At 43.1% G+C, this 17,000-nt stretch overlaps 1 protein-coding gene across 10 annotated transcripts in view; it reads left to right on the top strand.

Moving 5' to 3' along the window:
• The window catches only part of ppp1r12a (protein phosphatase 1, regulatory subunit 12A), a 353,486-nt gene that overhangs the window by 149,215 nt on the left and 187,271 nt on the right, over window positions 1–17,000 (top strand). For all 10 annotated transcript variants that reach the window (XM_072484743.1, XM_072484740.1, XM_072484746.1 and 7 more), the window contains exon 3: window positions 4,479–4,597. In XM_072484743.1, coding sequence (XP_072340844.1) covers window positions 4,479–4,597 — 119 coding nt within the window. The remainder of the gene's footprint in view (window positions 1–4,478; window positions 4,598–17,000) is intronic.

Genomic DNA, 17,000 nt, shown 5'->3' with positions numbered 1-17,000 from the left:
GCACAAAAGCCTAATCCATAATATAAATTTTGGCTGAAAGCCAAACTGTCCAATGATTTCAAAGAGGTACACCCACTCAACCCTAACAAACACTTCCTCTGCGTCCACCAAAACAATTACCTCTGACTTGGGCCCTAAGGAGGAAGACAACACAACGTGAAACAATCCCTGAATGTTTGCCGACAACTATCAGCCCTTCAAAAGCCCAATCCACTCCTCTGTGATCACCCTAGGGACACTGAATCATTTAACATATCCAGCAGAATTGGGACCAACTGATCGGCAAACTGTTTGTAAAATTCGATCAGGATTCCATCTGGACCAGGTGGTTTACCTATCTGCATTAACCTAATACAGTTTATTAGGTGAGACCGCGTCTTTCCTGTTCAATTTAACATACTCCCCAATGGCAGAGGATATACACTGACAAAATCGGCGAGCAACACTGTCCAATCTCCACGGGGGCCGTTGAGAGGGCACGGCTCCACCTTCAATTCCACACAATGCTGATCATGATCCGAGATAACGATCGCAGAGTATCTCTGGGAAAAGAGACCTACCCCCCAAAAATAAATCAATTTGAGAATAGATTTGATGGATGTGGGGGGAAATAAAACCTCCACCTGGGTCTGTTAATATATTAACCACAGAAACTGACACTGAGACTAGGGAATCTTAAAGTCAAAGACAACTAAACAGTATACTGACAATCAGCGCGCTCCCCCCCCCCCCCTCCCACCCCCACCAATCTTTAAGACAGAATAATAGAGGAAAATAAAGAACCAACCCCCACCCCACAAACAACTCCCAACAGCACAATATGCAAACCCCAACTTCACCCAGAAAAAATACTCCAGAGCAAAGTCCCATAACAACCCCATTCCCTCCCCCACAATACAGAAATCCCACAGTAAACAAAGATTCAGATGAACCTAACAGTGGTAAAACAATCTAACTTAGTCCTTGAGCACTTTAATTCAACCCCAGTCCATGGTGCTTGACAAATTCATTTGCATCAATAGTAATCTCTTTCATTGAAAATCACCAGAAGACGAGCCAGGCACACCACACCAAATCTCAAATTATTCTTTTACAGCGCAGCCTTTGCCTTGTTGAATGCCGCACACCTTCTTACCAGCTCTGCCCTCATGGCCTGATATATTCTGATGTTGTAGTCCTCCCAGCTACAGCCTTTATGGTCTTTCACCCACCTTGGACCCGTTTCTCGTCTTGGGAACTGTGAAACCTGACTCTGATCACCCATGGTCGCTCCCCAGATCTGGGCTTCTGCTTCAGCGACGAATGGGCCCAGTCCAATTCTGGAGGTGACAGCAAACCGCCCTCCCCCACCAACTTTCCAAACATCTTGGACATATAGATAGCCCTCCGGTATTCCAACAATTTAAATGTTGCCACCTGGAGCGGTTCTCCAATTTGTCCACCTTGGCCTTCAATGCTTGACGCTCTTCAGCCAGCAACTCTGCCTCCAGGGAGACAATCCGATCCTTATGGTCTGAGAGTGCCCCTTTCACTTGAAATGAATGAAAATCGCTTATTGTCACAAGTAGGCTTAAAATGAAGTTACTGTGAAAAGCCCCTGGTCGCCACATTCTGGCGCCTGTTCGAGGGAGGCTGATATGGGAATTGAACCGTGCTGCTGGCCTGCCTTGGTCTGCTTTAAAAGCCAGCTATTTAGCCCAGTGTGCTAAACCAGCCCCTTTCAGCATCACTGCATTTTGCTCTTCTAACTACCGGTCCATCTTCTCCAAGACACCTGAATAGGGACCAAAGGTCACCCCTCCAACTCTGCCTCCAGGGAGACAATCCGATCATTATGGTCTGAGAGTGCCCCCTTCACTTTCAGTATCACTGCATCTTGCTCTTCTATCTACCGGTCCATCTTCTCCAAGACACCGGAATAGGGACTAAAGGCCACCCCTCCCTCTCCTGGCTCTAGGGGCTTCGGGCTTCTGAGTCTGACAACGATCCCTTGCCTGACTTCTACCTTGCGAGGGGACCCTATCCCATCTATTCAAACTAAACAAATTCCGCCATCCCGCAAACATTGCCCATAAACTGGCATAAAGGGCCAAAATCAAATTACCCTGGCGGCAACTACCACATGTGACTGCTCATCACAGAGTCGCCACCGGAAGTCCCAGTAAGAGGTGACGTGATCAAAACCTTGAAGATCCTGAGGAGTATTGATAGGCTGGATGTGGAGAGAATGTTTCCTCTTGTCAGAGAATCTGGAATGGTGGGTCATTTAAGACAGATGAGAATTTTTTTTCTGAGAGGGTTGTGGGTCTCTGGAACTCTCTTCCTCAAAAGGCAGTGGAAGCAGGTTCTTTGAATATTTTAAGTCTGAGCTAGATAGATTTTTGATTAGCAAAGGGGCGTACGATTATCGGGGATAGGAAGGAATGTCTGGTTGAAGTTGCAATCTGATCAGCCATGATTTTCTTCAATGGCAGAGCAGGCTCAAGTGGCCTACCCCTCGTAATTTGCCTGTTTGTGTGTCCTGGCTCCTGCCCAATATCTACTGGGCAGTGATGGAATACTCTTTCTTGCAATATATTGCAATTCCTTCACTGTGGCTGGGTCAAAATCCTGAAACCCCGTCCCTAATAGCACTGTGGGTGTACTGCGCTACGTGGACTGCAGTGGTTGAAGAAGGTTCATCACTACCTTCTCGTGGCCAACTAGGGTTGAGCAATCAATGATTGCCTATCTAGCAACACCACATCCCATAAATGAATACAGAAAAAGTCTGCTTGCCTAACCTCACCCCTGTTGCCAAATTGTATCATGTCACACTTCTCTGTATTAATTTCCACCTGCCACTTGTCTGCCCATTCTGCTAGCCTATGTCCTGTTGCAGACAATTGGTATCAACCTCAGTTTGCCATGTTTTGAAATTTTACTTGCATTCCAAGATCTGAGTAATTTATGCATAAATGAAAAAAAGCACTGACCCTTGGGGAACACCACTGTCTACACTCCAGTCCAAACAACAATCAACTACTCCCACTTTCTCTCTATCCTTAAGTCAACTTTTTAAAAATGCAATTGGACACTGGCCCTCTTATTCCTTAAGCCTCAATGTTGTTAACCAACCTTTAGAACAAAGAAATGTACAGCACAGGAACAGGCCCTTCGGCCCTCCAAGCCCGTGCCGACCATACTGCCCGACTAAACTACAATCTTCTACACTTCCTGGGTCCGTATCCCTCTATTCCCATCCTATTCATGTATTTGTCAAGATGCCCCTTAAATATCACTATCGTCCCTGCTTCCACCACCTCCTCCGGTAGCGAGTTCCAGGCACCCACTACCCTCTGCGTAAAAAAACTTGCCTCGTACATCTACTCTAAACCTTGCCCCTCTCACCTTAAACCTATGCCCCCTAGTAATTGACCCCTCTACCCCGGGGAAAAGCTATCTTGTCAAACAATTTCTTAAAATGCATATTGACAGCATCCACAGCATTCTCTTCATCAATTGTCCCCGATTCTTCAATTCATTCAATTAGATTAGTCAAACATGATCTCCCTTTATCAGTGCTCAAACTCCTTAACTCTAACCTTTCATAGTGCCTGGTGATTCTCTCCCTGCCCCACCCTAGATTCAGATCCCAAAACCTGTGTGATCACTGATGTTAGACTGACTGGCCTGCAGTAGCTAGAAATGTCCTTGACATCCGTATTCAAGAAAAGGTATTACATTTATCACCCTCTAGTCCTCTAGCGGTTCTCTCATATCTGGCTAAGCTTGAAAAATTAAGGTACCCCTTCTGTCACCACCCGCACTTCATTTAGCAACCTATCAACTCGGTGTTTTTTTGGTTCCCTTACCATTCCCCTTTGTCGGCACTTACTTATCCTGTTCCTGAAGCACCCCTTAAAGATCACTGTGCCCTGTTAGTTGTTCCTGTCTGTCTCTGGCTCCATAGGCTAGATCCTTTTTTGCCCCATTAAAATTAGCACACTTCCAATTTAAAAGTTCTATATTAGATTGTTCCTTGCTCTTTTCCATTACTATTCTAAACCTTATGAATCAAGGTCCCACTAGATTAGGAATTCATTGGGGAATGTGGTTGAAACTTGAGTATGGGCTGGTTGGGAGAGTTTTGGAAGCGATTCAAAGAATGTATTCCAATGGTTTTATGCAGTTAAACTTGCTTACACGTGGGAAAATTTGATTAAGATAAATGAATTGAAATTCAATCTCCATTTTGGTGAAAGTAGGAAATCAAACTCTGTTTAGGATTAAATTCATGGAGTAATGAAGATGTTGAATTTGTAGTGTTTAGCCTCAAATTGATGAAGGTTACTTTCCAATCCAAATTTATTTTTAAAAACGAAATTAGAACTAAGTTAAAATCTTAATTGGCATTGTTAATTCAAATTTGCCATTTGTTTTTATCCAGTAAGTGAAATCCAATAAAGACTGTTTCTCTTTTAAACATAATTTTGCAGGTATTTAATTAGTCGTGGAGCAAATGTAGCTGCAGTCAACAGTGAAGGAGAAACTCCATTAGATATAGCTGAAGAAGAGGCCATGGAAGAGCTCTTGCAGGAAGAAATTAGTAGGCAAGGTAAGAAATGAGCCATGGGGAAATTATCTCAACAATACTGTGCAGCAATGCTAACAGTAGAATGCAATAAATGGATAACTTTCAAATTTGTGGTAGTTCCAATATAATTGGAATTGTTTGATCCTTCAAACTCTTAAGTGGACAATCTCACCGGAAAAACCATAGTTAAACCATGCCTTGGAGGCTGTTTTCATAGAACCTAAATTACCTTGCTTTCCAAAAGCAAAATGCTGTGAATGCTGGAAATCTGAAATAAAAACTGAAATTGCGGATATACTTAGCAAGTCAGGCTTCTGTGGAAAGAGGAACAGAATGAATGTTTCAGGTTTTGTCAGAATGTTCTGTCAAAAGCCTTGAAGCATTAATTGTGTTTCTCTCGGGGTGGCATGTGGCGCTGTGGATAGCACTGGGATTGCAGCACTGTCGACCCGGGTTCGAACCCGGCTCTGGGTCACTGTCCGTGTGGTGTTTGAGCATTCTCCCCATGTCTGTGTGTGTTTCACCCCCACAACCCAAAGATGTGCTGGTTAGGTGGATTGGCCATGCTAAATTGCCCGTTAATTGGAAAAAGAAAAATAATTGGCTACTCAAAATTCATATTAAAAAGAAAGAAAAGAAAAAAAAAATTGTTTATCTCTCCACAGACGCTACCTGGCCTGCTAACAATATCCATAGATTTCTCCAGCATTTTCTGTTTTATCAGATGCTTTCTCGTGACTTTTAACATTGTATCCATTGGTCTCTGTCTTCACTTCCTTTTCTGCATTCAGTCACACTGAACTTTGCTTTGCTCAACATTATAAGTCTAAAACCTGTTGCCCTTATGGATTTCAAATTGAACCAGGTTCTGAACTTAGCAGTAAGTTCGGAGAACACTTGAGCGCTAACTGCAATCCAATGCAACTTTGCATTCCGTTCAGGCTAATTTGTTTGTAAATTCTGTCAGTATTTTCATGGTGACATGGATTCTACCAAGGCAAGGCACTCCACATTTAGATTATGCATACAATGTGATCTCAAGGATCAACCTAATTGAAGATCAGATGCTTGTTATTGATGGAAGGAATTTCACCCAGCGGCCCCACATTTTACCTGCTTTGGGCATAAGAATAAGTGCTATCGGGAAGACTTTTCAATGAGGTTTGTCGCACGAGGCACACACTTGAACTTGTATAAATATTACAACAGGCCATTTGACCCAACCAAACTGTATTCATGTTTATCCTTTATACCAATAGTAATCCTAATTTTATGCCCTGTATCGCTGTCAATTGTTCCTCTAACCTATTAAATGTTGACTTGGTCACTGCTTCGGTCATCAACTTTGCGACTGCATTTATAGCTCTGTCGAAAATAGTTTTGTCTTTCTTAGCTAAATCTCTTGTCTTTGATTTGTGTCTTGTGTCATTTCATTATGGACTCCAAGTTACTTGAAGCTGTTTCTACCTGGCCGTCCTAATTTGAACTATCTTCATCAAATCACTGATTAATATTTTGTGCCCTAATGAAAACAGCATCAGTTTGTCAAGTCTTCCCCACGGTCAGCATCTTGGTGACTGTACTCTTCCCTACCTATTGTCTTGGCATATAATTGTGCTCTCATTAAAGATGTATATGGACTCGGGGCAGCACGGTGGCCCAGTGGTTAGCACTGCTGCATCACGGCACCGGGAACCCGGGTTTGATCCCGGCCCCGGGTCACTGTCCGTGTGGAGTTTGCACATTCTCTCAAGTCTGTGTGGAGTTTGCACATTCTCTCCATGTCTGCGTGGGTCTCACCCCCACAACCCAAAAAGATGTACAGGTGAAATGGCCACACTAAATTACCCCTTAATTGGAAAAAAAAAAAGAATTGGGTACTCGAAATTGAAAGAAAAATCTATATCGACTCATCATCTTGACTTTTATATTCCTAGACCCAATATTTTATATTTTAAACCCAATATTGTCTTACCATTTGTTACCTGATTCATTTGAAATTGTCTACACTGTCTCTCAAAATTCCCAACCCCGGGACCAAGTCCATACCGGATTTGGAAGCTTGCTGGTTTTGGGTTCAGGGTGGGTGGACGAGCGAGCTGGGTTGGGTGGGATCAAAGGTCATTCGGACCACTGGGAGCGCAGGAAAAGACAGGCGGACAAAGCCAATAACCAGTTTGTGTGTAGTGCAGCACCTAGCCGAACAAGTCAGTTAGTTTCCTCATCTGATGATTTACATTCAGCTTAAAAAAAAAAAAAAATTCTTTTGGGGCATGGCCGGTTTTGTGACAGTTTTCAGATAGCCAGTTTTGTGAACCTGAAGTCCCCCCTCTACATTACACAACTTTCCCCCATTTTGGAGTGTAATCATTACTTTCATTTTTTTATTGGCAAGTCATCTGATATTTACTAATATTAGCAAACATCTGCCTAACCAGCACTGCATATATTTTTGCAAACAGTGTGGGCTACTCACAAGCTAACTTCTCTTGCTCTGTTCATGATGTGAATGCAGCTGGCCATATTTCAGTCTGCCTTTTGTCTTTGTGCTGTAATACGACCTATGATTTTACTGGGGATGGTTGGAGAAAAAATGCATCTATACAGCATCTCATTTTACCATTTAGAAAAGACTATGTTGCTCACGAAGTAACAGATCTGAAGCATAGCGACTGTTAAAGAGGCTAACAGTTTTCCTGGGTACAACAAGTACGTACAAATGTTATGATGAAAGGTCAGTTAATCTTTATGGTTAGGGCATCAAGAGAGTTTCCTGGTGATCTAGCCACTGTTGATTTATTTAATTGCTTTTGAGATCTACAGGAGATCTTTATCATCCACCTGAGTCACAAATAGGCAAGCAAGATCTTGGTTTAACATTTGATCGAACGGGCAGCATTCCTAGAGTGCAACACTGAAATGTACACTGAATTCCTGGAATGGTGCTAGAGCCCCCTCCGATTTAAGCATGAAGATGTCTTTTCCTGTGCTCCCACGGTCCGAATATCCTTTGATCCCACCCAACCCAGCTCGCACGGCCACCTCCCCAACCCGAACCCAAAACCAGCAAGATTAGAAATCCGGCATGGACTCAGTCCCGAGGTTGCCAGTTTTGAGAGACAGTTGCTGTAGAAACCATCTCTTCATGTAATACTGTATTTCGCCACCAGTGTAATTTAATGTTGTGTATTACAGCCCTCCTTGACTTTTTTTTCTTTTTTAAAGTTGATAAATATTCTTTATTAATTGTTCACACAACACCTGGACTATTTCTCCCCGGTTCTCACATTTTTCTCTCTGTATACCAAATTGAAAATATACACCACTTGGTGTTCCAAGTTACCTTTCTGTGTTTTGGGGTACCCTCGCATTTAGCATCAGTGGGTTCTTATCAGTAGTAGATTTTGTCTTAACAAACCTCATTCATCCAATTATCGTTTGTGTGAACTTTCTGGGGTAAAATGATTGTCAACATTGCATTCCGAAGAAACACTTCATATTTGTAGTGCTTGGAATATTTTTGAGCTGTGACAAGACTGAAAGTTTTGCCCAGACTGGTGCGCCCCATTATTCAAACGATTCTAATTTAAATTTGATGTGTAAGTTGAATCTTTATTTCTCTTGAATCTTTATTTTATAAATTTAAAGTGCCCGATTCTTTTTTCCAATGAAGGGGCAATTTAGCATGGCCAATCCATCTACTGTGCACATCTTTGGGTTGTGGGTGTGAGACCCACGCAGACACGGGAGAATGTGCACCAGGATCGAACCCGAGTCCGTGGCACCGTGAGGCAGCACTGCTAACCACTACGCCACTGTACTGCCCACTTGAATCTCATTTAAATTTTTGCTATTCAAAAAAATCCGCTGTAAGGAAAGTTGCGTTTCTTCTGTTCAAGCCCAACAGCATACTACATCGCCCTCTGCAGGCACTTTTTAAATCTCTCTGTATCACAAAGCCTGGGCAATAAAATTAATAATGTAATAAATATAAAATACTGCATTATAATGCAGTTTGGTTTCTCAGTTCTGTGCTTATAAATGGCGCATAAACTGTTCCAATAATTATAGAAATATCTCCTTGGGGTAGGAAATATTTCATATTTAGCATCGATCTTTCACTGGATCTATTTTCCTCAGCTTTTTTAATACAGGAATGTTGAGAACGTGTTGGACTGCTTTATCATGAATGGTATTGAGCTGCTTGAGTGTTGTGGGAACTGCATACATCTGTGCAACTAGAGAATATTCAGTGTCCTGACTCTGTGTCATAATTGACCAGAAAATTGCCCCTTCTGGGTATTGGAGAGACATTGGTTGTTATTGGATGTGTCACTTGCTGTTGCAGCCACAGTATTTATGTGGCTGATTCAGTTAAATTTCTGGTCAATTATGACACCTAGGGTGTTGATGGGCAAGTGATCTGTGGTAATACTGTTGAACATGAAGTGAGATAGTTAGATTCTCTCTTGGAGATAATTATTACCTTCCACTTACCTGGCATGCTTATCTCTTATCAGCCTGAGCCTGAAAGTTGTTTAGGTCTTGCTTCAGACGGGCATGGACTGTTTCAGTATATGAGAAGTTGCGACATTACTGAACTCTAGTTCTTGGCATAATACAACTGATCCTTAACATCCATTGCACAAGACAGATGGTCTGATTTTAATATCTCATCATAAATATGGTGCCTCTGACAATGTAACACTCTCTTATCAGCACTTCAGTGTTCTCTCAACCTGGATTGTGTTCAAAATTCTGGAGCCATGAATTCCTAACTTTCTGACTCAAGAGTGAGCTACAACTGACCCAAGTTGCTGCTGGATAAGATTGACTGCCTTAAACATGGTGCCAGAAGAAATGAAGTTGATCTTTCACGACTAGTTGCATTCCTTGGAACCTTTTCTCCTGCCTGAATCTATGTTTTGGGCTGTTTTAATGCTTTGAATGTCACTATCCTTAATTTTCAAAATGTGTGCATGCTCGATCTGTGATGAGCTTGTATTGGGGGGGGGGTCTGACTCTAGTTCTTTGGCAGACAGTGTAATTTCTATTTCAACTTTCATTGATTTATTAATCTCGTGCTTCTCACAGTAGTCAGTGTACGTTTAAGTCTTTGAACTTGGCCCACCGGGCTCTTGATCTTGACTAAGTAAGTGCAGACGGATGTTGGAGGTCAAGCAGTCCTCTAATGGAGAAGAGAAAGTTACATAGAAACATACAGAGAAAATAGAAGCAGGAGGAGGTTGTTAGGCTCTTTGAGCCTGCTCCACCATTCAGTACGATCATGGCTGATCATCAAGTTCAGTACCCTGATCCCGCCTTCTCCCCCGTATCCCTTGATTCCTTTAGCCCCAAGAGCAATATATAATTCCTCCTTTAAAATTACACAACGTTTTGGCCTCAAATACTTTGTGCGGTACTGAATTCTATAGATTCACCATTCTCTGGGTGAAGAAATTTCTCCTTACCTCAGTCCTAAATGGTTTACCCCTTATTCTTAAACTATGACCCCTGGTTCTGGACTTTCCCACCATCGGGAACGCATTCTTTCTGAACCTACCCTGTCTAATTTTGTTACAATTATGAGTTTTTATGATGTCCCCCCTCACTCTTCAAAATTCCAATGAAAATAATCCTAACCGATTTAATCTCTCTTCATGTGACAGCCCTGATGTGTTGGGTGCTCTGCTACACAGACAAACCAACACGGTTGCGAATGGTACAACTCAGTTTTATTGCTAACATTTATTTACAGTGGTAAAATGGTTACTGAGGTTCGATCATAACCCTAGGATCTGTGGACCTATTCCTCACACTATCTTGGAGTGGCACTCAGCACATGGTGGATGTCTGTGTGGCTTGCTGTGAGCTCTGTGCCCTGAGCTGTCTCCTGCTGGAATGAACAGGAAGTGTTGTGTTCCCTGTTTTGTAGTGTGTATGCTCTTGCCTGTGATTGGCTGTGGTGTTGTGTGTGTGTTGATTGGTCCGTTGATCTGACCATCAGTATGTATGTCTGTTTGCACCATGATGTTTACCTGAATATCATGACATGCCCCCTTTTTTGTTTTACAAGAACATGTGCCTGTGTGGTTATAAATAGAGATGTGTACTGAGTGCAGCTGAATGTGTGTGTGCGCAATATCTACAGCATGTACATGGGGCTAAACTACATACAAGATGCGATGTCGGGTGTGACATAGCAACGAGGTTGTACCATAAACAAAGGACGGGGAAATGTTGAACGACAAAATGAACTCCTGTAACGACAAGGAAGAACAGAAACATATTAACACAGTGGTATTATGAGTTCAATGTACAAACAGGCTCATAAGTCCAGTCTAGTAGGTGGGTGACGAATTTGGGTTGACCGTTAGGGTGGCACACCATTCATCACCCGGATTGACAGTGTTCACTTGCAACGGCTGGTGGGTCCTGGCTGGAGACATCCGGTTCCCATCAATGACCGCAACACGGATGGCGTCCCGGTCGTCTGTGTAACTGGTCTGGATATCGTCTGGGCACGACTCGTAGTAAGGAGGTTGAATGGCCTGCACGTCCCTGCGAGGTTGTCGGAATTGGGGATCATTGGCAGGTTGAGCTGCTCGACAGCAGGCAGCGTAGTGGCCCATCATCCCACAGCGGAGGCATTGTCGGTTTCTTGCCGGACATTGCCGCTTTAAATGTGCGGCTCCGCAGTTGCCGCACGTCGTGATGTCATGCCGTTCGTTGCGCCACCGCGCATGCGCAGTTCGGTCTTGCGTCGAGCGCGCCTGCACATCACGTCCCTCTGTGTCAACATCTTTTTTGGCGCGTACAAACGCGGGAGGCCTCGGAAAGCGCGTGAAATGGCCGCCCTGCGGCCCGGAGGAACTCAGTCGGCTGTGGTTGGCTGTGGTATTGTGTGTGTGTTGATTGGTCCGTTGATCTGTCCATCAGTATGTATGTCTGTTTGCACCATGATGTTTACCTGAATATCATGACCGGTCCCACCATCCCAGGAACCAGCCTGGTAAACCTTTGCTGCACTTCCTCCACAGCAGATGAGGACACCAAAACTGCCCACGGTACTCCAGGTGTGGTTTCACCAATGCCCTAGACAATTGCAGTGAAACATCCCTGTTCCTATAGTCTAATCCTCTTGCTATGAAGGCTAACCTCCCATTTGCCTTCTTTACTGCCTGCTGTACCTGCCCGCTTAGGTTCATCGAAGGCTAACCTACTATTTTCCTTCTTTACTGCCTGCTGTACCTGCCCACTTACTTTCAGCGACTGATGCACAAGAACACCAAAGTCTCGCTGAATATCCCCCTCTCTCAATTTACATCCATTTAAATAATCTGCCTTCCTATTTTTGCTACCAGAGTGCAAACTAAGTTCCCTTTTGTCCACATTATACTGCATCTGCCATGCATATGCCCACTCACTTGAACCTTTAGCCTTGAACCTTTGAACCTCATCTTGCAGCTGCCATAACTAGTTCTCTAAACCCCCTGTGACAGTATAAATCTGACCCTCTTTCCAGTTTTCTCTAGCTTTGACAAAGAGTCATTTAGATTCAAAATGTTAGCTCACTTCTCCACAGGTGCTACCAGACCTGCTGAGATTGTCCAGTATTTTCTGTTTTATTTCAGATTCCAGCATCCACAGATATTTGCTTTTAACTAGTTCTCTGTTCATTGTTGTGTGTAAGTGTAAAGTTGCCATAATCCCAGGTGACCATAGGCTGCTTTCCCCTTTGAGGGTGAGAGCTGACTGGTGGTGATTTATCCTGAGGACCACTAGACCTCGGTCGAGGGACAAGATTGAGAAGGCGGGTCTTCATAAATAATCTCAGCCGGTACGGGGATTGAACCACCGTTGCTTGTCTCGCTCTGCATCACAAAACCAGCTGTCTTGCCAACTGAGCTAAACATATAATATTGTGTATTGCTTCGGAAGATTACAATCCTACATCGTGGTACTCCCTTAAATTGGAAGGAGAGCTAGAATGTCCCATCTCTTAGATGGGATTGCATTTATAATTCTATTGTTGAGGCTACTGTTTCATATTATATTCTTGAAAGAATTTCTCCAGTATTATTATTTGGTGAATGAGATGAGTGTTGTATGTCTCCAGTATATGAGAAGGACAAACAGCCCTGTTTTCAAATTGGGCTCAAACTTTTAACTTGGCAATTTTCCCTCTAATTTTTTTTGTGGAATGCGTGGGCAATTTGTTTAAAGTGCACAACCCCATTACATTGACTTATGCTGCTGTGGATGTGCTGTAATTTAAAGGTGTTCACTTGTGCATAATCTGCGTGGGGATTTATAGGCTGTGCATTTTTGAGAAACTGTTACTTGGTCTCTTTACGCTACTGTATGTTTTGCATTCTCCAATCTTGAGATTTCATTTTCTGAAAAGGAATTGTATGTTGTATTGGAAATATATATTATACACCGCATTAGAAGAGGGTTTAAATACAAATCAAATACACACAAAATGACTGGCAGAGTTTCTTTTGTTCATGCTGGGTTGTGAGTGAGGTTGGCAAGACTCCTATATTACTCTTGAACGCTTACAAAATATGGTGGTCAGCTTCTGCCATGTATTACTGCAGTTGTTGCACATAGAACTGATACATTTATTTGTCACACTCACTCCACATGGTCATGAGTTCCCAACCCCACACCAGGTGAAGGGGTTTCTCTTAAATTCCCTTTTGGGATTTATTGATGATTTTCTGTATTTGGCGATCTGTGTTTTTGGGTTTCTCCCAAAAGAATCCAACGAAAATTTTCAGACGTTCATCAGGTCATTTTTATGACTTGGATGTCAATTTCATGGTTGAGGTATTGCTCCCACACCAGTGATGAATACAACCCATCATGATGGTTGGGCAGGCTGGGACTCCTTTTTTTTTGTAGGAAAGAGAAGTTTGAGGTGTGATCAGATAGTTTTCTTTGACATTGCGAAAGGGTTTGATAAGGTAGACATCGCAGGATTCTGGGGGAGAGCAGAACTTGTGGCCGGGAAAAAAGATAGCCACTACTGAATCCAATAAGGAATTCAGGATAAACTTTACTCAGTGGTGAGAATATGGAGCTTGCTCTTACAAGGAATTGTTACGGTCAATAACAACTTTAAGGAGAAGCTAGATAAATCCATGAGGATAAAGGAATAGACGAATATGTTAAGGATTGCAGTAGGCTCAGGTGGAGCATTAGAAAACAGCACAGACCACTAAATTGCCCCTTAATTGGAAAAAAAATAATTGGGTACTCTAAAAATCTTTAAATTTTTTTTAAAGAAAACTGCACAGACCAGCAGCCTGGATGGCCTAATTGTGTGCTTTAATTACAATGGAAATAGAACTAAGAACAAAGAACAATACAGCACAGGAACAGGCTCTTCGGCCCTCCAAGCTTGTATTGGTCATGTTACCACCTTTGGCCAAAATCCTCAGCACTTCCGAGTGCCATATCCCTCTATATCCATCCTGTCCATATATTTGTCAAGATGCCTTTTGAACGCTGTTAATTTATCTGCTTCCACAAACTCCCCTGGCAACGCGTTTCAGGCACTCACCAACCTCTGTGTAAAAAATACCTGCCTCGCACATCTCTTCTAAACGTTACCCTACGGACCTTAAACCTATGCCCCCTCGTGACTGACCCCTCCACCCTGGGAAAGAGTGCCTGCCCATCCACTCTATCCATGCCCCTCATAATCTTGTAGACCTCTATCAAGTCGCCCCGCAACTTCCGTCTTTCTAATGAAAACAGTCTGAGTCTATTCAGCCTCTCCACATAGCTAACACCCTCCAGAGAAGGAAACATCCTGGTAAACCTCCTCTGCACCCTCTCCAAAGCCTCCACATCCTTCTGGTAGTGTGACGACCAGAATTCATAGAATTTACAGTGCAGAAGGAGGCCATTCGGCCCATCGAGTCTGCACCGGCTCTTGGAAAGAGCACCCTACCCAAGGTCAACACCGCCACCCTATCCCCATATCCCAGAAACTCCACCCAACACTAAGGGCAATTTTGGACACTAAGGGCAATTTATCATGGCCAATCCACCTAACCTGCACATCTTTGGACTGTGGGAGGAAACCGGAGCACCCGGAGGAAACCCACACACACACTGGGAGGATGGGCAGACTCCGCACAGACAGTGACCCAAGCCGCAATCGAACCTGGGACCCTGGAGCTGTGAAGCAATTGTGCTATCCACAAGGCTACCGTGCTGCCCCGTGCGCAATATTCCAAGTGCAGTAGTAGCAAGGTTCTATACAACTGTAGCATTTTTATACTTGACGCCCTGTCTAATGAAGCTCAGCATTCCATATGCTTTCTTGACTACCTCGTCCACTTTCACAGATCTGTGGACCTGTATGCCCAGATCTCTCTGACTTTCTATATTCCTAAGATTTTTACCATTTACGGTATATTTCCCCTCTGTTAGAGTTGCCAAAATGCATTACCTCACATTTGTCCAGATTAAACTCCATTTGCCATTTATCTGCCCAAGTCTCCAACCTATCTATGTCCTGCTGTATCCTCTGTCAATCCTCAACACTATCTGGCACTCCACCAACCTTGGTGTCATCCGCAAACTTACTAATCAGACCAGCTACATTTTCCTCCAAATCGTTTATATATACTACAAACAACAGAGGCCCCATCACCAGTTTCTTGTGGAATACCACTAGTCACAACCTTTCATTCAGAAAAACACCCTTCTACTGCTACCCTGTGCCTTCTGTGACTGAGCCAGTTCTGTATCCATCTTGTCACCTCACCTCTCATCCCGTGTGACTGTAGATTTATCTGCATCAGAAATATCAACGGATGCATTTTCCCCCTGACTGGGATGGATTGACTTCCCAAGTTCCCAAACTCTCACATGCGTCTCCCAAAGAGCTGAATTCAGAATGGGGCAAACATGAATCCACTTCATAACAATGGGCCAATTGCAAGGTGGGGAGACCTCCACAGGATACACAGAAATGATCTGCTAAATCTTCTACATGGGAGTCCTCTGGCTACGAGTTGCTGACTGGGGTACTTGTGGAATCATGTTCCAGCAAGCAGTCGTTTGGTTTTGGGTGCGAGGTTCAGGCCTCACAAGAAGAAAGTAAGAAGCATTACTGGAAACTCTGCTGAAGGGCATTTTTAGGAAAGAAATTTGAAAAGAATTGATTTTTCTCATAACCTCTTCAGTTTTAGTTGCAGGTGCTAACTAACCTGGACAGTCACCTGTTGCAGAAACTGGAGGGCGTATTGATGGCTGTGACTGTAACATAGATCCAGGGAGGCAAAAAGGTCCACAGCACCACCTTCCACATTTGGCCATACATTGTACTGCAGTGAGAATTTACCCAGAAAGAAAATGGTCAGGCGATCTTTGGGGATTATTTTGCTGACCTATTGGTGACTCATTTTACACCATTTTGGTCGCGACCCCCACTTTGAAAAATATTGCTTTATGTGACTGACCTGTTGTGTACATAAATGATACTTCCAATTCCTGACTTTAACAGTGCTTTTAAATCAGTAATTCCTAAAGGGTCGATGGACTACATTGGGAATATTTGTAAATTTTGTTCTGGCTAAGATTTCAGAATCGGGTTCTGGGTTTTAGCCCTAGTCACAGGACTGGATCAGAAAATGTAGCTGACCACAGTGCATTACTTGGGAGGGTCTTTCCTATATAATGAACAGAGATCAGTAACAGCACCAAGAACTTTATCCGTCATAGACCCCACATATGTGTTATGAGACAAAATTGACACTGGCTGAAGAGTGAAATATGAGGGGAGGTGACCAAATGCTTGTTTAGAGGAGTAACACTTGAAACAAGGGAGAGAGCTTGAGGCTCAAGGAGGAAATCTCAGAGACTTGAGCGCAGATGGTGGGAGACAGTGAATGAAATTGCACATGTGCAAGTGGCTAGGTTTGGAGGACTGCAGAGTTCTAGAGGAAGGAGAAAGAGGAAAGAGAATAAACAGGGCAATGCCAGGAGGGATTTGAATGTTAGAATGAAAAATACAATTTGATGAACTGGGAGATTTTAGGTTAGTAGGCTCTTAAGTAATCGCTGAACAGGACTTGGTATGAAATGGAATAATGAAAGCAGAGTGTTGAATAAATTCTCATTGATGGAGACTGGAAAATAGTAAGCTAATGAAAGGCTGGATGTAGAAAAATAATGGATAAGTGACTCAACACCATAGGCAGAAATAGGTGATATTATGGAAGAGAGGATATAATGGACTTGAGAGATGTCATAGTGCTCTTTGGTGTTCGAGCCAATATTGATTCCTTAAAGTTATGAAAACATATTACCTGGTCTCTCTCTTGTTGCTATATGCCAATTGTTGTTGTTCCTCCACATGACCAAACCCTGATTTCATGAAAGATACTCAAATGAAATTTTG

The sequence above is a fragment of the Scyliorhinus torazame genome, chromosome 19, assembly GCF_047496885.1.
Source record: "Scyliorhinus torazame isolate Kashiwa2021f chromosome 19, sScyTor2.1, whole genome shotgun sequence".
Classification (NCBI taxonomy): Eukaryota; Metazoa; Chordata; class Chondrichthyes; order Carcharhiniformes; family Scyliorhinidae; genus Scyliorhinus; species Scyliorhinus torazame.
Note: the sequence above shows the minus strand (reverse complement) of the source record. Positions and strands in the feature narration are given on the sequence as shown.